This window comes from Neodiprion pinetum, chromosome 3, assembly GCF_021155775.2.
Source record: "Neodiprion pinetum isolate iyNeoPine1 chromosome 3, iyNeoPine1.2, whole genome shotgun sequence".
In the NCBI taxonomy this organism is placed as follows: Eukaryota; Metazoa; Arthropoda; class Insecta; order Hymenoptera; family Diprionidae; genus Neodiprion; species Neodiprion pinetum.
The window spans coordinates 6,962,422-6,984,548 of record NC_060234.1 but is presented as its reverse complement, the minus strand read 5'-3'; the positions used below and the strand labels follow the sequence as shown (position 1 = coordinate 6,984,548).

Sequence of the window (22,127 nt, the reverse complement as noted above, 5' to 3'; positions counted from 1 at the left end):
CTTCTACGATTCTCATTATTTGAAAAATTCCTGAAAATTTGTTTTCACCAAAATTGTCTTCCAGCATGCTACAGATTTTTGGCTGGATCACTGGTTTCTAAATTACAGTCTTTATTGTACAAAAATGATGATGAAAAAAATAATCAACCACCTAAATTTTCAGAAAGCAAACTGCCAATACACCATCGCCACAAAGCACGCTAAACGCATAATTTCAACGACTATAATATAAGAGTAACGAACAAGATTTATTTCGCAACCAAGTGTCGAATTCGTTCCAAATAACATTATACATTGATCCCACAATCTCGTAATCATCATTACTTGCGGTGTCTTCAAATTGCACGTGAATACAGCTGGATTCTATTTCAAATATCTGAAAAAATGCTGCATTCAAAACAACAAACGTCAAATGGTGGGAATATCGTTATTTTGCAGGAAGTGTATACCAAAAACAAGTAGTAACGTTCATCTTAAGTGGTAAAATTGGTAGAACAAATTGTTGACGAAACTGAAGGACTGATTACATGCGGAGTAGTTAAATAAAGTCTCCAATTGTATAAAGTAGGTACTAATTCAGTTACTCGGATTTGTTACACTCTACTATTGCTTTGTTGGATTTTTCATTCGAGTATTGATTACAACCACTATCGATGTTTCGTATCCCGTGTGATACCGCAACAATTTTTTGTGTTTTCCCCATAACCTCGCCAAAAGCATGGCTCTCGCATGAGTGTCTCAGGTTCGTACGATGTATTGCATTTTTCGCACATTCACAAGTGAACCGTACTCTGTTAAGGAACGAATATCGGTTGGCTATTATTCATTCAATAAAGCCTAAATTCGACACAACAATTTAACGCTCGTACTAAGACAGAGTACCTAAACACGATTTCCCTGAAATAAACGCTGAGTTTTCCTCTCTTGGTTGAATTAGTATTGAGAGGAAATGATCAGGTGTTATAAAAAGGCGCCACTCACCTTTCGTTGATCGTGATGATTCGGGCTGTGGTCGGCTCTGCGTGCTCGACGGTGACTGGATATGATATAAATTGACACTATTTACGCACGATTGCTTTGGTTGCAGCAATTAAATTATTGTCCCTCGCCGGACGAATGAAATGTTTACTAATAATTGTTTACTAGCATTTCGGAATCGATGCTACACTTTCAAACTGTTATCTACAATAAGGTTTGGTGAAAGGGTTTTCAACAGAAAGAAGGACAATTTACCATGGCCAAATAGGACGCTGGTGGACCAATGATGATATACGTGATGTTGCCAAAAAATGGTAGGTAAAATTCACCAATTAATGCAAGATAGGAGGCCGGCTAATATACTGAAATGGGTACGGACATAGTTTAATGGATTTGCTAATTGGATTTTGAATTTTTTTTTTTTAAATTGAAACATTATTAGAAGTTTGTTCATCATGTGTTAAATCAAGTATGCGACATTCTTTTGGTACGAAAATAAAAATCTGAGAAGATTCATAAAAATGATATTTTCGGTAAAGGCCATTAGCTCCGGAATATACATTTTTCCTGTCATAGATATGGACAGATAATTAATGATTTATTCAATACAGGCAGAATTAAAGGATGCTAAGTTATGGGGGAAAAAAATCCGTGAAATTTTTTGAGGGGGACTGTCGTACCCCGGAATTGTAATTTTTTTTTTCAAATTATGCTAAAATACTGATGGATTTTTTCGGGATGAATCAAAACTTCTTGTACCTGGTGCTCAACAGTTAAAAAAAAAATAATTAGCGACAAAGGGTGTCCATCGTGCCCCCGTCTCCCCTAATTAGTTTAACTCACAAAGTAGATTGAAGTTTATTCAAATTCAGTTGAATCAAAATCATAATTATTGAATATTAGTGCGAAAATGATGGTATTAAAATAAGACGAGTAGTACAGAATTTCTTTAGAGTTATTTCACGTGTCTGGATTCTAGGAGCTTTTTTGAACTGCTCTGTTTGGATGATAGTTCTGAACCGACTGCTTACAAGGTCTTCGATGAACTACCTTTTTCTGAACAATGCAACGCTTTCTAGAGTTCATCCTTTAGCGAGCAATTTTCTAACGTAATTTCTAGTTGGTTTCTTCCATTTTTATGGAAGTTGGACCAATACGGAAGACTTACATATGCCGATACAATATTTTTGGCCTTCTTATTCGCTCTGAACTACCCCTGCCCTTCGCAGGGTCAAGTGTAGTGGATTAGTCACGCCCACTCCGACCTCTTTCACGAGTGCGGGTAAGAATTTCCGTACTTGCATTACGTGTGCAAAGATAACCCATTTTAGCCTTGGGTAGTCAATGCCCAAACAGACACCACTTGAAGGATAAAAGGTTCTTACGCTGCACGTACAAGCCAGTACCATGAGGTAATCTTCGGGCATCTGGTTTGTCCTAACAAACTGTTGATTGGTAGTTAACAGTTTTTGTTTGAGTTTCGACAAAACAAATGACAAAGACCATAAAAAGCATTGTAAAGATGCTTTGACCGTAGGCTTGCGATGTTGAGAGGATACCATTCGTTCTCTGGTGTGGTTTTTCTGGTACCATCGTTTCGGTGTAACGTAGACCCGCTCAGCACGGCACGGCACTTTCGGTATAATGCAATAATAAAACTGTTACGCGCAAGACGATATAGTTCATTCCACTATAACTCTCATTTGTATGAGACCAAAGATTTCATACGATTACAATTCGCAGCTGATCCCAATAACTGAATATGAATCAATGAATCCCGTTTTTGAACCTTTTAGATTGATAGGTATTGAAAGGAATTCAACTTGAAATGATTGAAATTTTCTTCATCGGTTGCAAATCGAAAAGTTCAGAAAAGAAATGATTCATCGATTCATCTTCGGTTATCCGGATTAGCTGCGAATAGTAATCGTCAGAATCATAAGAAATCTTTGGTCTCATAGAAGTGAGAGTTATAGTGGAATGAACTATATCGTTTTGCGCCTAACAGTCTTATTGTTGCGTTACGTTGGAAGTGCCATACCATGCGTCGTCATGCGGAGCCGCGGATCGCCGCGGCATGCCGCGGCATGCCGCGGCAGGCTGAGTGGATCCGCGCTGTACCGCAACGATGGGCGTTACCTCTAAGTATGTTTGAGCACAGACTACCGTTAATATTGTTTAACTATAAGATTGACACAAACAAGAATTACCGTTTTCCAAAACAGTTAGGAGATAAAAGTCATGCAATGCATACGGAGATTTGGAGAAAAATATAAGAACGACTCAGACTGATATTATAAAGGTTGTAATATGTAAAAAAAAATTATATCAATCCATGAAATAAAATCGAGATGGTGCTCGATAGGTCTAATATTCTGGGGCGTAAGGTATCGAGGATGTTACAACGCACTTCAAATTGAAAACAAGTACTACTATACATTATCAATTTCTAGCAATATTACACGTAGAACTGGTAGTAGGGCATTTTGTGCACTCTAACCCGTGCGCAAAATCAATTTCTGCGCACGCTGTTCCGAAAACGTCGTGTGAGAGACGTGCAGATAGACGATAGCCGACTTGATGAGATTACAGCACTTCTTCTCATGTCGCAACCCATACTCGTACAGGTATAGATTATTTCTTGCACTTGTTACACAACGTGCTATTGTACCTCGAACCAGAAAATCTATTAAATGTTTCTTTTCTGTCTACCGTAACTTATGGTCGCGATAATTTAACGATAGTTCTATGATAAATTAAGGTGACTGGGAGGGAGATAGATGTCGTGACAGGAACTTGCAGCGCAACTTTAGTTTCGACGTGTTTGAGCTTTCATCCCTGACAGGTGGCGCTGGGGATACTTTAGAGGGCAGGATAGCAAAGCTGTGGGACCAGTTTCGCAGTTGCGACTTCGTTGACACTAGTATTTTGACATTCTCGTAGCAAGGACAGAGCCCAAAGGCTCATTTACAGGTATCAGGGAAGCAATTCTTGCCATCGAAGATAGATGCGGTGTCGGTGAGCTCACAGCTCACGTACCTGGATCAGCCTGAAGCAATAATCTCCCGATGGTCTCAACTGAGTTAGATTGTTTATTCGTACCTCTTTTGGGCCGGTTACCGATGCACAGAAACCTCAGAAACTGAGGACAAGGAGTGCCAACTGCTGGGAGTAGCAATGGCCACTAACCTAAAAATGATCGACGCATGGATTAATCGAGTCCAAAAATATAATCGAACATGACTCGATTGATTCGATAAAAATTCATCGATTGTTTAGTATTTTTTTAAAACAGTGCGTATGACACCAAAATTTTGTAAATTTCAATATGTAGTCTGAATAGCGGAAAAGTTTTTTTGATGATTTGTTGTTTCGTTCCAAATATTTTTCAATGTCAGGTGAAAATATTTATCTTTCACTTGTTATATCAAATAGATACTTGGTAAGTAAGACAATGATAATAATTGATACTTCAATCATATAAACTGATATTGTATTGCATCGTTATTGTGAGTAAAAAACAAGAATCAATTGTGATGAAAAATAATCGATTATACTCGATTAATGAAGAACATATGATTCGATGTAATCGAAAATCGATTATTTTTGGTCATTCTTAGCTGGAAAAGCGACAAGACTACTCCTGTCAGAGCGCTCAAAGTACCTGCTAGTAAAAAATTGTCGACGGTGGTGTTGGTCCCACGTGAGATTACGTGGGTGCTTAATACTTACAGACAGTGGAGGCACAATATTACAAAAAAATACAGTCTATTTTCATTTCAAAGACTTGAATTACTGGTTTTACATTGAACTTTTACGAAACGATCAACCCCGTCAACGACGGTATTCAAATCAATAACGCTTATGTTTCTGAAAGGCAGCGAGAGTCACGTGTGTGACACTTTTGCCACGTCATACCACAAATATGACGTAACAAAAATACAACAAAATAAGTTTAAATTACGAAACGTATAATGCAGTAGGTATAATATGTGTATCATTTTTCAGAGCACATATTTCAATTATATTCGTTTTACAGCGGTAATATATTTTTGTATAGGTAATATATTTTTTACTACATATCTGACAACTAAACGTCTTGTGTGTCATGAAATACATCTTCTAGTATATAAGTGTTACTAATTTTTAGCTAGAGATTGTGCACGTAAAGTACGAAGATATTATTACACTACCAACGTGAGGCACAATTGAATGTTTTACGAAATTACGGGTTTGAACTAGTTACATGGTGACGAAGAAATTCGTATAGGTAATCATCCTAACGATACTTTCTGACAGTCATTGCTACGAAAATCATTTTTGGGGCCATTTTAATTTCTTCCAATGTGCATTATTTGTATAGTATAGTGTGAATTGATTTTGGTGGCAACTGTAAACGGACCTGTCCTCTCCTTGGATCATAGATAGTCACACTTTGGTCTGCTATACCTCTGAAATTGGAAGAGTTATATTTAAAAACAAGGATTTCGTATTTAAGAGATGAGAAATCACATTTGCAAAGTGCTCATAGAAAATACAAAGAGAAATATCTCATTTACTGGTCTTGGTATCGTATTAAAAATAAGTAGCACAGAAGAAACACTAAGGTGTTCTCATCAAGACCCAAAAACTTTATTGTTCAATGACATCAGTTTTTCTTGAATATAAAAGTTAATTCGATTAGTTGTTCATACGACGTTCGTTGAAATGAAGAATATGAGTTCAAAATTTTCGCAATGATATCTCTCACGTAAAATCCTAGTCACAGTTCGCAACAACTTTTAGTGGCACTTAACTTCAGTTTCACAAGCTTTGTCTGTCTGTTTCCTTGAAACTTGCAAAGAGGATTCTCAGCTTACAGTTAATTCTTCTACTCACTTGTTATACATCACAACAATGATCTCGTTTTTCGGTGTCTTGAATGCTACAGCCACTACCGGTTTCTTTCCGTGAACAAATCCCACCCTTACAGAACCTGGTGGAATAAACTTGCTGAAGTGCGTAATGGCGTAATACGTTGGCTGCTTGTAAAATTCGTCAGCTTCCGAGTTCACAATAATCGGGGCATTCACAAAGTTTTGTCTCCAATTTGGTCCGCCATATTTGTCAAGAGCGAGATTCCAGTCCACCCAACCAGTTACCCAGTTTTTCAAATTCTGCAATATTCAAGTGTTCTCATGACGAACAATTCATTCCTTTTCCAGAAAATAATATGTTCATAGTATTCTTAGAGGAAGTGAAACAAGTCTCTACATCTGCTTGCACTACGAAGCACAGGTTATTTTATCCTCCAGGTGAAATTTATTCACTCAGAGCAAGTGCGAGAATTAACTTGGACTGTAAAATAATCTTTCCTAATAATCAGTGATAAGTATAGTATATCGTATCATACGGGTCAGCTTTGTGTGGTAAAAATTTCAATTTGGCTGAAATCCGGATGTGTAATATACACTGTAATATAAAAATACGCTAATTTCGAGGTCTCTATGCCTTACTGCTCATGAGAAACACGTTGATTAATTTTATCAAGAAGTAGGCGTTTCAAATGATTTCCTAAAATTTTCAGGATTAGTTTAAAGCGAGATTATGATTATATTGGTATAGTTAATGATTTGAAGAAAAAATTATACACAGAATCAATGGTTTGTTCTTTTTCCGTGAAAAACTGACATTCTGGAGGAAGTCCGAAAATATTTCTATTAGATTAAAAATCGAGCCATCATTAACGGTGAATCGATATAAATATTAAAGGGGTCTTGAATTTTCTGATTATATTTTATACCCCTGGAATCTTGATACCGAGTTGATGGTGATGTAATATCTTTATTCTACTTAAATAACTGTAAGCTACACTTTAAGATCTCTTGTTTCGCGCACGAATGAAGAGCGATTCTTTTTCGGGCCTTCGCATACTCAAGACTCAAAATTACAACCAAAAAAAACTTTTGGCATTTTCTGAAGATTGGCCATTGAATGTATTTCATGTTCAGAAATCGCGAACCTTGTCACACAGAGGTCAGATAAGTTGAATTTTTTTTCCAACGACAGCCAGTGATAACATTTCAAAGACCACGGTGTATTTTAAAAGCAAGATTAAATTTATCAACGTATGTATTTCTCGTAAATACAAACTTTCACACCACCGTGTGTACTATACCATATTAGAATTTTGGCCAAGTCAAAATTTTGCCTCTAAAAACGAGCTTAAAAACCTGGCCGTAAATTCACGAATTAGCCCATATATTGATGAGCGTGTAGATTAACACTGTCCTTGGTTTCAAAGATAGGATGTTCAGAGTCTTCACGAAGGAAACATACTGATTTCATACCGTACCGGGCGTTGAACAGACAAATACTCAATGGTATTTTTACATACTTCAATTATGTTCAATATGTACATTTCTGCCAGTTGCCAAGATGCCGAAGCAACGATTCCAGTGTCTTTTTGTGGATTCCCTGCAATAATCAAAACGCCATCACGTCGTGCTACAAATCGTTACAAATATGTGTACATATTCGTGATATACAAAGTACGTAACACGTATAAATCGACACATCACTTACCCGCGGAAAACTCGGTCATGATGAGAAACTTTCCGGGATACTTTTGACGGATTTCGCCTAATACGCTTGCGGAAAACGTGGCGTCCTCGTACGCATGGATAGCAATACCGGCTGTGTAATTCCTTGCTAATTTGTTTTTAAAAATATCATTGAGGAACGGATCCAGGCGCGATCTTGAGTCGTCGTAAGCAAGAATCACAGTTTTGTTATGCTTTGATTTGCTGATAGTCGGTCCCAGATTGTTCGCTATCCACTTGCCGAGGTTTTTTGGTAACCAAACCATACTTCCATAGTTAGATAAGCTTTGGGTACCAATATAGGGTTCGTTACCCGTTGACATAGCCCACATTTCCAGCCCATGATCTCCGTACTTGTTCAAGAATTCCACTAGATAGTTGGCGTATACCTGATAGTATTTTCTTTTCAAAAATCCTACCAAGTAACGAAATTGCTGGGTTAAAGTTGAAATTTTTTCGTTAAAAACCCCGAACAAATAAAGTAGTCAAATCAGATCGATTTCCGCAATTACTACGTACGATATTTGAAATTTGAGGACTTAAAGTTTACAGACCGTAACGATATTCATTAAACTGTTCATCGAATGAAAAAGAATTTTGTAGTAAACGTGATATGATCCAAAATGGCGGTACTCCACAATACTCACCGTAACCTGTGTAATTGTGATTTGTTCTCATCCAGGGTGGAGCAGTCCATGCTGCCGCAAAAAATTTAACTTCCGGATTAATTTCTAAAGCTTTCTTCATCAATGGAATTTTGTAGAGTAAGTCTTCGTTTTCTAGACTGAAATTTTTCAGTAGCACATCACCTTCGTGATCATCGTACGTGTATGGCCTTTTAGAAAAGTCAGTTCCGCCAATTGGTACGCGTCCTAAATTGTAATTACTACCTTCCTTGCTGAAGTATGTCCTAAAAAATCGCTACCACATAATACAAAGGCGAATATTATTATAGCTTAATATTAAGTTTTTCTGACCTACTGTACACATGTTTTCAGTCAAAAATAAGAAGGGATAACGTCCACGTAAGAACGGTTTTTGAACACTTGATGGTGTGGACCATGAGGTGATCAACTGGCAATAATGTCGATTCACACAAGTACACTGCTGTATTGTTAGCTGTTAGGTATTCAATCTTACGTTGTTGTTAATCGAAAGTGATAGCACTCTAACCATAAGCAACAATTCAGTTATCGAGCAAACAATAACCTAAACAAAAAAGGGGTACGTGCGATTCCAGATTTGCCATGCTAATTTCAAAGATTCAAAATTGGTCTATCATCTCTTCGGTTCTATTACAATAAACGCCGCACCTTAATAAATTTTCCTGAGCCCCAGGGCTCAATGTTCTTATGTTGAAGCTCGCTGCGTCAGTAAACGCGCCTCCGAAGCCATGAATTGGTTGAAAGGTAGTACCGAGGTCTAGTTGAAAACCATCTGCATCAGCAGGACTGCATTCTTTCCTGAAAACGCCACGCGTTTCGTCAAGCCTCAAGCCGTTTTCACTTGATGAGTAACGGATGTAGAAACCAATGTCTAGAACCTCAGATACGGGAGTGCTGTCGCAATAAGTAGCGTTGCATACACAGACTGTTCCGTTGTTTCCAAAATCACGATGTACGCAAGGAATACTTCGCGCTGTAAATTTAAACGTTGGATGATAGGTGACCGCTTTTCTCAAAACAGTGTTAATCATGCACAATTATACGATATCGTTGATTGATATCCATGTTAGACCGGCTCATTCATTTATCATCTAATTTTATTTTTAACATTACTTTCATATAAATAAAAGATTTGCGCGATTCGATGAATTGGATTTAAAATTTACCTGTGTATATGCACGTGATCAGTAAGAAGATGCAACGTAGCATGATCTCGCACTTCACTCGGTACGAAATTGGACTGATTGTTTCATTTACCTGCTTTTCAGCAACGTCACTGTGATACAAAACTTACGATTCTCTGATAAATGAGTGCGATAAAATTACTCGAAAAATTGTTTTATGTTCGAAACACTCATGTTTCGATGCTTTATACGCGTGAGAACAAAACTTCTCATTGAACCGAGATGACAGAGCTCAGAATGACCGATTTTTTACAATATGTCCACTATATATATGCATTCACCACCATCCAAATCACAAATGCTGTTCACGCAGAATGACGTCATCTTCATTTGGTTTTCGCAGTTCGCCGAGACGCGAAGCTCGGATTTATTGAGGAAAAAAAATCGGACAACCACATAAAATGTGCACGTATCGTCGAAGACAATCTCAAACCTGCGACGTTATGAGTAGTGAATTCTGTAAAGGCTGATGAACTGTGTTTCACGATACTTGGAATATTCAAGAGTGAATTACAGAAAGGCTCTGGAACTGTGTTTGAAGATACTTTAAATGTTTGACTACTCACGTACATTATTATCGCTATTCCAAAAATCCGGGAAAGTCGCCCCGATAGAATATGTTTGTTACTAAAATCATATACGGTTTTTGAAAAGGCTTCTAAGTGCGATTACATACTGAAAAATGAGGTAAGTGCATGTACGTAAGATCAATTTCATCCGGTTCGATATTTTGTTGCGATGAAAATCAACGTGGTAAGCCACAGTTTTCGGTATCATAGTGATTCAATTAATTCTTTGACGATTCCATCGCTTTCACGTGACGAAGAGTGACAATTGTTTTTCACAATCGGTAGCCGTCAAATAATCTTGACGTGATCACTTACAAACAGCTGATGTATTTGAAAGTATAAATTCAGATTAAGCCCTTGATATGCTAGCTAGGCCTTGTCCTTCAGTAACATTTTTTCATTCAACATGTTGAAATAAGACTTTATCAAACGAATTCACTATTATGGGCACAGTCGACTTCTCAATAATGCCTCTCTCAATAGTTGCGCTTTCCCAGTTTCACGCGCAAACTGTTTCCCCAACTACTCAGAGGATGAGCCGTAATCTCGGATTTCGCATACCTACTTCGAAATACATCTATCAACCGAAGTTATTGAGAGGTATGTTCAAAAGTCTCGCATAACAAGCACAGAAGTACATAGTAGGTAAGAACGATTCGCAGAAAAACTCTTCCCCTTTTATTCCTGCCCGGAACTATTGGGAGGTCGGACTGTGCTTAATCTCAAAGCAAACTGATATTCCTACAATACTGCAGGTACAATGGATATTCGATCTACAGTTTGGATTAGTTGGTGTCCTGCAGAAATGGTAAGAGTGAATCTAAAAAGTTTATAACTCAAAGACCAATGATACAATACGTTTTTTACAAGCCTGGAATGTCTGTCCTTCGGCGAACGATTTGCAGGGAATCAAGAAAAGACATTCATTTAGGTGTTCACTCAAAGAAAAGTTGGCCAGCCGGATTTCGATTTTTTACCAAACTTTTCTATGTACTTCTCACGTCTTCGAAAGGTTGTCAAACTTCTTTCTTCGTCACAAGTATATTCCAAGGGTGACCCAAATTGTCAACTTGATCTGTGGTTTCGGAGTTGGGAATAATTAAAAACTAGAAAGAAAAAAAAAAAAAAACCTTGATGAAATGCGAATGGTGAGTATGAATCGCAGTATTGGTAATAAGGTCCCTGGTGTGGCAGCCATAAATTCTGGAATTACAGACATCTGCAACGAAATCCGGCTCCAAAAGAAATATCATAGAAATGAAGGTTTTCGTGTGCCGAATCTTTATCTACTTTCCATGAAGATTTTTGTTTAAAAAAAAATTTTTTTTATTTATTGTTCAACATTCAGAATTTGTTGCGTTTTGTTTTTTCATTTACACTGCTCTAATCTATTTAAACAGTATATGTAGATACATAACAGTTTCGAACTGATAGAAAGAAATTACAAAATAATAGATAGATTTTCTGACGATTTTAATGTTAAACTTTTTAACTGTATAACCTTTTTTCATCCACATTGTTGCTATTATTAGTGTTTGATTACGTTTTTTAAGCAAAAATACAGTTTATTAAAAAAAAAACATCACATGAAAAGTATGCGTGGTACATATTTTTTATTACTATACTTCGATTCAAGCGCATCGAATCTTAATTACATATAATAATAACTAGATTTTTTTTTCAGACCAGTATTATTGATTATTTCTATTATCATAGCACGTCAGTGATATTTTTAGTTTTTTATCGGGTTGTTGAGTGCCATTTTCGATGACATCAAGGGCCTTCGCAAGCGACTTGAAGTGGTTTGAGGTAGGTACCACTGCTGGTGTATCTCCTTGGAGATACCAGGCTGTCAGGCGGGTACTGGTACTTGGGTTGATAATTTTTACTGACCTAGTCCGTGGACTTATCTGTTTCATGATGTTATGGGATTACAGCTAATCTTGCCTTGCTTCGTGATGTCAGTAGAGGATTTTTTATCAATCACATCGCCGGAATTAGTCGTTTTGTTGCGGGTCGTTGCGAGGATAGTGGTCAAGAACCAGAGCTGATTAGTATAGTCAACATAGAACATGAAGCCCCCCGAGAGCTGGTGAAACATATGGTGACCCCATGGGTCAAAGTGACCTGCACTTAAATTTGATACGAAAGTTATAACCTCATACCAGGTGTTGTCGACTATATCGTGACTCGGGCCGTGGGACGTAACTATTACATCTACGAGTCAATTAAGGATCCAGGCAACCCGGTAATGGAAAGAATGTACCCCCAAGGTGGCGGAGGTAATGATCTGAGGGGTGACTAAACCCCAAGGCATGGCACAAGGAGTGAACGCAATGTACAACGGGTTGTTCCGAAAGACAGAACGCAAAGATGCCCGTGTCACTCAAGTTCTCGCATTTAAAGTTCGGGATTGCCTCGATGGATATGTCGGAAGAATAAAACTACGTATGAACATACACTACCGAAATATGGTAAGCGTACGACAAATTTGTCTCGCGCGCAGAGGGCGCCACCGGTAATCAAGGCAATCAAACTGAAAAATGGAGCGCTCAGCGCGAGCGATCATTCCACAATCACCCGGCGCGAGAAGTCGCTGTTCGGGACTCGGAGCAATAGATACATCCGTTAACACCAGGCGTTTTTAAGCCGTGGCGATCTGTTAGGTTCCGGATCTTCCAGTACCGTTTCTGGGGATGGGTATTTTGAGCCAGTGCCGATCACTCTACAGAGATCTTCTTTATCTTCTGCTATCCTGACCGAATAGAACGAGAGAATTTCAAATCAACTCTACCGGACAGGGATACAGATTCGTTCGACGAAATTTTAATCAAGCACAAATATAAGTAGCAAAAGATAATAAAGAAAATTATCTCGCTGAAATCCACAAAAAAGCAAAGAAAATAAAATAAATTTGTGATCAGTATTTCTCGGTTCTGTTCCTGTTCTAAGTTCTTCTCTGCATTATTGCAAAAGTATTTCAAGTTTTCATAAGGAGTTTTGATAAGTTTCGGCTCTGCCTAAAATTATTCTTAGTTCTAAAATTAAATCTAAAGGTGCTTTGCCGTGGAGATTTTATCTTGTGGAATTTTGAATGACTCGAATATTTCAAGATCAGAGATAGTTTCCCGGTGAGAAATGTTCCGTCAAACAAAGTGACCCAGTGGAGCGCTTTTCTACCTAACCGGTCAGACAAAAGTATGAATCGCGATCAGAAAAGTGCTTTACTGCCTACTGGTGACGATCGCTCTGAGGCTCCTCTATCTTCACCGAACACTGGATGGTCAAGCGCAGTCGCGAGTTGCCATGTTCGTTATTCATCCCCGTCTGTTGTTGCGGTGATCATGTTCGGGTGACATCGGCGTTGCATCGCATTGTCCCGTTTCTTGTCATTTTCGCTTTCATCTTATTCACCGTCAGTTTTGGTCATCGTCGGGTATGTCCAGCCTCAGTTGGCGTAACTCTTATGCGTTGACTGGAAAACACGAAGACGGATACTCATGGGTCAATTTTTGTGACCAGATTTCGGCGGGCAAGTGGGCCCAGGTGGGCCTGGGAGCCTGAGAGGTTTCTGCTCTATCGACTCTACCTAACGTGCTCGCACCGACATTCGAAGCAGCAAAAGTAGTGTCGACATAACAGCTGGAGATTGAGTCGGTATAAAGTGAATACGTAAGACTACTTGTCGAATGCGACTTACAGTTAGAAATGTCAATCAGTTCGATCATCCCCATGAGGAGACGCGTAACCGCATCCACCGCCAACCACCCCCAACTACCATTGAGCACCTCCATCTACCTCCTACCATATCCGTCCACCTTCTACCACCTCCTGCCACCTCCTACCACCTCAAACCAGCTCCAACCACCTCCTACCATTTCCGAACACCTCCGACCACCCCCTAACACCTCTTACCACCTCCGACCTCCTTCGTCCTCTTCGTTCCCCTGCTCCGCCATGTATTCCATAACATTAATATGGATAAATATTCCAACAACTTTTCATTTGCTCTCTCGATCTTGAATTTTCGTAGGCATAGAACCGAAACGCTGTTTTAGCTAGTCGCAAGTAGAGTATCTACGTTGGGTAGAGAAGCAGAATGTTTTGTCAAAAAGTTTTCTTACAGAAAAAAATTCAGAGTAACTGTAATACATCACGAATGCGCTAATTTTGATCGAGATGAAATTGATGCTCTGTACATGAGACGGTATTTGACGCAGTGTAGTGATTTAAAGACCTGATGAGGTGATAGTGAGAGAAAAAACGAAGCTACTTGAAACTTCAAGTGTATTTTAGCACACATTTGGAAGGTACGAGCAACATTTTTTATCACCCAACTGTCGCAGAACCGCAGCGTTATTAGCTGACCCGTTACCTGTAGAATATATCTTAAGTCAACGGCTGACTACGAAAGGGCCTGGCCGCTTGAGTCTGGAATCGGCAGGAAGGATGAAGTGGGTATTTCTTGTATAAAATGTGAGAACTGAAATCATTACACATCATATCGTATGATCATACATCATAGATCATACATCTTCACACATCACATCATACATGATCATACTTAGTATTACAGTTCGTAACCAAAGTTTGGATGTCGGATGTTCAGAAAGTGACGTCACCAACTCAAAATCAGCTAGCCGAATTCCTCAGTCTGGAATCAACCGCGCAGTAGGGCGGACGGATGAGAGTCGCGCTCCGCAAATTTCGAGCACCGTGTTCTCAACCTCCCGGATCCCACGCTTCGGGTCCGCTACGTATTTCGAGCACCGGGTTCTCAACCTCCCGGATCCCGCGCTTCGGGTCCGCTACGCGGTGAAACTCGACTTCCAGGACAAGCGCTCCGTGGCTCCTCGTTCATGTTTACAATAAATTATTTCAATTCGTTTTTCGTGCAAGCACATATTTAGTAGCTACGAATAATCTTATACAATTTATTATATTATTGATTAATTAATTAATATTCTTATAATATTTGATGGCAATTGTAATTATATTTCATCTGAAATATTACAAACTTGTCACCTTTACAATAAATTATTTCAATTCATTTTTCGTGCAAGCACAAATTCAGTAGTTACGAATAAGCTTATACAATTTATTATATTATTAATAAATTATTTAATCAATTACTCAATTATATTAATCCTCACACAATATTTTCGATGTGTTCTTATACTGAAAATATTTATTACTATTCAAGGTATAACCTCAGGTGGTTGCAGGTGGTCGGAGGTGGACGAGGAGGACGAGGATTTGTGCTGGGTGAGTAAAACACTTTTATAATATTTGATGGCAAATGTGATTATATTTCATCTGAAATATTACAAACTTGTCACGTTTACAATAAATTATTTCAATTCATTTTTCGTGCAAGCACATATTCAGTAGCTATGAATAATCTTGTACAATATATTATATTATTAATTAATTAATTAATATTCTTATAATATTTGACGGCAATTGTAATTACATTTTATCTGAAATATTACAAACTCATCACGTTTACAATGAATTATTTCAATTCATTTTTCGTGCAAGCACATATTCAGTAGCTATGAATAATCTTATACAATTTATTATATTATTAATTAATTAATTAATATTCCTATAATATTTAATGGCAATTTTAATTATATTTCATCTGAAATATTACAAACTTGTCACGTTTACAATAAATTATTTCAATTCATTTTTCGTGCAAGCACATATTCAGTAGCTATGAATAATCTTATACAATTTATTATATTATTAATTAATTAATTAATATTCCTATAAAATTTAATGGCAATTGTGATTGTATTTCATCTGAAATATTACAAACTTGTCACGTTTACAATAAATTATTTCAATTCATTTTTCGTGCAAGCACATATTTAGTAGCTACGAATAATCTTATACAATTTATTATATTATTGATTAATTAATTAATATTCTTATAATATTTGATGGCAATTGTAATTATATTTCATCTGAAATATTACAAACTTGTCACCTTTACAATAAATTATTTCAATTCATTTTTCGTGCAAGCACAAATTCAGTAGTTACGAATAAGCTTATACAATTTATTATATTATTAATTAATTATTTAATCAATTACTCAATTATATTAATCCTCACACAATATTTTCGATGTGTTCTTATACTGAAAATATTTATTACTATTCAAGGTATAACCTCAGGTGGTTGCAGGTGGTCGGAGGTGGACGAGGAGGACGAGGATTTGTGCTGGGTGAGTAAAACACTTTTATAATATTTGATGGCAAATGTGATTATATTTCATCTGAAATATTACAAACTTGTCACGTTTACAATAAATTATTTCAATTCATTTTTCGTGCAAGCACATATTCAGTAGCTATGAATAATCTTGTACAATATATTATATTATTAATTAATTAATTAATATTCTTATAATATTTGACGGCAATTGTAATTACATTTTATCTGAAATATTACAAACTCATCACGTTTACAATAAATTATTTCAATTCATTTTTCGTGCAAGCACATATTCAGTAGCTATGAATAATCTTATACAATTTATTATATTATTAATTAATTAATTAATATTCCTATAATATTTAATGGCAATTTTAATTATATTTCATCTGAAATATTACAAACTTGTCACGTTTACAATAAATTATTTCAATTCATTTTTCGTGCAAGCACATATTCAGTAGCTATGAATAATCTTATACAATTTATTATATTATCAATTAATTAATTAATATTCCTATAAAATTTAATGGCAATTGTAATTGTATTTCATCTGAAATATTACAAACTTGTCACGTTTACAATAAATTATTTCAATTCATTTTTCGTGCAAGCACATATTTAGTAGCTACGAATAATCTTATACAATTTATTATATTATTGATTAATTAATTATTATTCTTATAATATTTGATGGCAATTGTAATTATATTTCATCTGAAATATTACAAACTTGTCACCTTTACAATAAATTATTTCAATTCATTTTTCGTGCAAGCACAAATTCAGTAGTTACGAATAAGCTTATACAATTTATTATATTATTAATTAATTATTTAATCAATTACTCAATCATATTAATCCTCACACAATATTTTCGATGTGTTCTTATACTGAAAATATTTATTACTATTCAAGGTATAACCTGAGGTGGTTGAAGGTGGTCGGAGGTGGACGAGGAGGACGAGGATTTGTGCTGGGTGAGTAAAACACTTTTGTAATATTTGATGGCAAATGTAATTATATTTCATCTGAAATATTACAAACTTGTCACGTTTACAATCAATTATTTCAATTCATTTTTCGTGCAAGCACATATTCAGTAGCTATGAATAATCTTGTACAATATATTATATTATTAATTAATTAATTAATATTCTTATAATATTTGACGGCAATTGTAATTATATTTCATCTGAAATATTGAAAACTTGTCACCTTTACAATAAATTATTTCAATTCAATTTTCGTGCAAGCACATATTCAGTAGCTATGAATAATCTCGTACAATTTATTATATTATTAATTGATTGATTGATTACATTAATCCTTACACAATATTTTTGATGTGTTTCTATACTAAAAATATTCATTACTATTCCAGGTATTACCCGAGGTGGTCAAAGGTGGACGAGGAGGAGGATGAGCTGGACGAGGAGGAGGAGGACCAGGTGGACGAGGAGCAGGCGGCGTGGGTCGTGGGAGAGGACCACTCCTCTCCTCAGAGGAGGGGAGGGGGAGGGGCAGGGAAGGCGGAGAGGTGGGCGGGGAGGGGGAAGGGAAGGGATGGGATGGGATGGGGAGGGGGGTGGGGGGAGGGAGGAAGGGCGGGAGGGAGGAGGGAGGGAGGGGGGGTGGGGGGAGGGCGGGAGGGAGGGAGTGGAGGACGGATGTCAGTGCAAACCCGTAGAGTTGATAGAGCAGAACACCCCCCCCCCCCCCCAACACGCCCGCCCGCCCCTTTCCTCTCCCTCCCTCCCTTCCTCCCGCCCTCCCTCCCTCCCTCCCACCCTCCACCCTCCCGCCCACTTCCCATACCTTCCCGTCCCTTCCCTCTCCCCACCCACCTCTCCCCTTCCCTGCCCCTCCTCTGAGGAGAGGAGAGGTCCTCTCCCACGACCCACCCCGCCTCCTCCTCGTCCACCTCGTCCTCCTCCTCGTCCACCTCCGACCACCTCGGGTAATACCTGGAATAGTAATGAATATTTTTAGTATAGAAACACATCAAACATATTGTGTAAGGATTATTGTAATTAATCAATTAATTAATAATATAATAAATTGTACAAGATTATTCATAGCTACTAAATATGTGCTTGCACGAAAAATGAATTGAAATAATTTATTGTAAACGTGACAAGTTTGTAATATTTTAGATGAAATATAATTACAATTGCCATCAAATATTATAAAAGTGTTTTACTCACCCAGCACAAATCCTCGTCCTCCTTGTCCACCTCCGACCACCTTCAACCACCTCAGGTTATACCTTGAATGGTAATAAATATTTTCAGTATAAGAACACATCAAAAATATTGTGTGAGGATAAATATAATTGAGTAATTGATTAAATAATTAATTAATAATATAATAAATTGTATAAGCTTATTCGTAGCTACTAAATATGTGCTTGCACGAAAAATGAATTGAAATAATTTATTGTAAACGTGACAAGTTTGTAATATTTCAGATGAAATATAATTACAATTGCCATTAAATATTATAGGAATATGAATTAATTAATTAATAATATAATAAATTGTATAAGATTATTCATAGCTACTGAATATGTGCTTGCACGAAAAATGAATTGAAATAATTTATTGTAAACGTGACAAGTTTGTAATATTTCAGATGAAATATAATTACAATTGCCATTAAATATTATAGGAATATGAATTAATTAATTAATAATATAATAAATTGTATAAGATTATTCATAGCTACTGAATATGTGCTTGCACGAAAAATGAATTGAAATAATTTATTGTAAACGTGACAAGTTTGTAATATTTCAGATGAAATATAATTAAAATTGCCATTAAATATTATAGGAATATTAATCAATTAATTAATAATATAATAAATTGTATAAGATCATTCATAGCTACTGAATATGTGCTTGCACGAAAAATGAATTGAAATAATTTATTGTAAACGTGACAAGTTTGTAATATTTCAGATGAAATATAATTACAATTGCCATCAAATATTATAAGAATATTAATTAATTAATTAATAATATAATAAATTGTATAAGATTATTCGTAGCTACTAAATATGTGCTTGCACGAAAAATGAATTGAAATAATTTATTGTAAACGTGACAAGTTTGTAATATTTCAGATGAAATATAATTACAATTGCCATCAAATATTATAAGAATATTAATTAATTAATTAATAATATAATAAATTGTATAAGCTTATTTATAGCTACTGAATTCGTGCTTGCGCGAAAAATGAATTAAAATAATTTAATGTAAACATGACAAGTTTGAAATATTTCAGATAAAATATAATTACAATTGCAATGAAATATTATAAAAGTGTTTCACTCACCGAGCACAAATCCTCGTCCCCCTCCTCCTGAATCACCGAGATTCCCCGCAACCACCCCTAACCACCCCCAACGATCACCGCCAACCACCTCGAGTTATACCTCGAATACTAATAAATATTTTCAGCGTGAGAACAAATCAAAAATAATGTGTAAGGTTTGATATAATTTTTTTATCGACATATTTTACCAAAAAGATTATGAGAAGATTGTAAAGTTATAGAAATTTTATTAGCGCACTGACAGCTACCGAATTTGGAGTTGCGCGAAAAACGAATTGAAATAATTTATTGTAAACATGAACCAGGAACCACGGAGCGCTTATCCTAGAAGTCGAGAAATTTTATTAGCGGACTGACAGCTACCGAATTTGGGGTTGCGCGAAAAACGAATTGAAATAATTTATTGTAAACATGAACCAGGAACCACGGAGCGCTTATCCTGGAAGTCGAGAAATTTTATCAGCGGACTGACAGCTACCGAATATGGGCTTAGGCGAAAAACGAATTGAAATAATTTATTGTGAACATGAACCAGGAACCACGGAGCGCTCATCCTGGAAGTCGAGTTTCACCGCGTAGCGGACCCGAAGCGCGGGATTCGGGAGGTTGAGAACCCGGTACTCGAAATACGTAGCGGACCCGAAGCGCGGGATCCGGGAGGTTGAGAACACGGTGCTCGAAATTTGCGGAGCGCGACTCTCATCCGTCCGCTCTACTGCGCGGTTGTTTCCAGACTGAGAAATTCGGCTAGCTGATTTTGAATTGGTGACGTCACTTTGTGATCGTCCGACATCCAAACTATGGTTTCGAACTTTGATACTATGTATGATGATGTATGATGTACGATGTATGATGTATGATGATATGATATGATGTATAATGATTTTAGTTTTCACATTTCATACAAGAAATACGCACTTCATCTCTCCTTCCGATTCCAGACTCAAGCGGCCAGGCCCTTCGATGGTCAGCCGTTGACTGAAGATATATTCTTCAGTGAACGGGTCGGCTAATAACGCTGCCGTTCTGCGACAGTTGGATGATGAAAAATTTCGCTTGTATCTTTCAAATGTGTGTTAAAATACACTCGAAGTGTTAAGAAGCGTCGTTCTTTCTCTCCCTATCACCTTTCTAGGTCTTTAAATCACTACGCAGCGTTAAATACCGTCTCATATACGAAGCATCCATTTCATCTCGTTCAAAATTAGCGCATCCGTGATGTTTTACAGTTACTCTGAATTTTTTTCCATCCGAATTCTTTTCGAAAAACAATTCTGCTCCTCTACCCAACGCAGATACTTCACTTGCGACCAGCTAAAACAACGTTTCGATTCTATGCCTATGAAAATTCAAGATCGAGAGAGCAAATGAAAAGTTGTTGGAATAATTATGAATACTAATATTATGGAATACATCGAGCGCGCGTCGAATAGAATCCCATTTTGAAATGAATAATTCTTCTCTTTTCATATCATAGCTAATCTAGTAATATAGGTAAATAGGATGGTTGGAGGTGTTCGGAAATAGTAGGAGGTGGTCGGCGCTGGCAGAAGGTGATAGGGGGTGGTCGAAAGTGGCCATTGATGGTCGGAGGTGGCACGGGGAGGTAGGAGGTGTTCGAAAATGGTAGGATATTTCAAAAGTTAAAGTCGACGATGATCCGGTGCATCAATTTTATCGTATATGTGATAAATTATTCCTAAATACATTGAAACATATGTATTTGTAATGAAATATCATGTAATGGGCTGTGTAAACTATAAACTATAATTTCTATCAAATAGCTACTTTTATGTCAACAGAGCTTTGAGACTCAGTTAAGTTGGATCTCGATTTTTGCCATCGTATGTAGGACATTGGGTCACAAGAACAAATGCGAATTACGAAGAACTCCGTATCAGAGATAAGGATATTTTAGTTCAAGTATACCTATACACAGAAATCCGTATGTGAATATACTAAGACCTCTGTGTTTATTGTAAAAGTCTAGTTTTAAATGTGTGTATATATGTACATACACATGCATAAGTATACATATACATATATACACATACATGTACATAAATAATTGCCAAGAATCTAGAAACACTCACAACTTGTCGCAAATAGAGTAAAACGTAAGGTTAATAATATACAAATTACACAAGCGCACCATAAAACATGGCAAGGGTAATCCTAGTGCAGTGATTGTATAAACTGAAGAAATATACATTTACGTATACATGATATAAATTAATAGACTAGAAAAGAGTATTTAGAGAGCTTATCTAATTCCGATCTTGTCACAATAGATCATTAACATAATCAATATACGGTTAAAGCGGTATTAGCTACATTCACTATTGGAGATAATATTTTTTATTCATTCTTATAGTTATTTAATTTCTTGTACAACAATTTTTAAAATTTCACTACAAAATGCCCAACGAGTTCTCGTAGTGCAAATACCAGTCCAATTACCTTACAGATGGCATTACATTGATTTTTGCCTTCTCGCGTCGAGTTATAAATACAGAGAAATCTCAATGAGAGCTCATTTCTATAAGATTTATTGTAGTGCTGCATTCGTAGCTGTACCTGTTAT

At 36.7% G+C, this 22,127-nt stretch overlaps 1 protein-coding gene across 2 annotated transcripts; it reads right to left on the bottom strand.

The window, feature by feature from the left end:
- Window positions 1-4,704: 4,704 nt before the first annotated feature.
- On the bottom strand, window positions 4,705-9,624 carry LOC124214715 (lysosomal acid glucosylceramidase-like). Of its 2 annotated transcripts, XM_046617281.2 has the most exons (7): window positions 9,391-9,624; window positions 8,873-9,197; window positions 8,207-8,469; window positions 7,543-7,974; window positions 7,355-7,434; window positions 5,857-6,134; window positions 4,705-5,429 (listed from the first exon to the last, which is right to left on the bottom strand). In XM_046617281.2, the coding sequence occupies exons 1-7, from the start codon at window positions 9,431-9,433 to the stop codon at window positions 5,330-5,332; spliced, it is 1,521 nt and encodes a 506-aa protein (XP_046473237.1). In that variant the 5' UTR covers window positions 9,434-9,624; the 3' UTR covers window positions 4,705-5,329. The 2 variants fall into 2 exon arrangements, with proteins under 2 accessions (XP_046473237.1, XP_046473238.1); XM_046617282.2 differs by lacking the exon at window positions 4,705-5,429 and having other exon boundaries at window positions 5,955-6,134; window positions 7,297-7,434.
- Between the last annotated feature and the right edge of the window lie 12,503 nt (window positions 9,625-22,127).

What these genes read in the sequence shown, in the direction of transcription:
- LOC124214715 (XM_046617281.2), bottom strand. Translation starts at nt 9,433, where the DNA reads ATGCTACGTTGCATCTTCTTACTGATCACGTGCATATACACAG. An exon ending in GCTCAGGAAAATTTATTAAG is followed by an intron (nt 8,470 to 8,872) that starts GTGCGGCGTTTA and finishes GCGATTTTTTAG; the next exon opens with GACATACTTCAGCAAGGAAG. An exon ending in ATTGTTGTGATGTATAACAA is followed by an intron (nt 5,430 to 5,856) that starts GTGAGTAGAAGA and finishes TTCCAATTTCAG; the next exon opens with AGGTATAGCAGACCAAAGTG.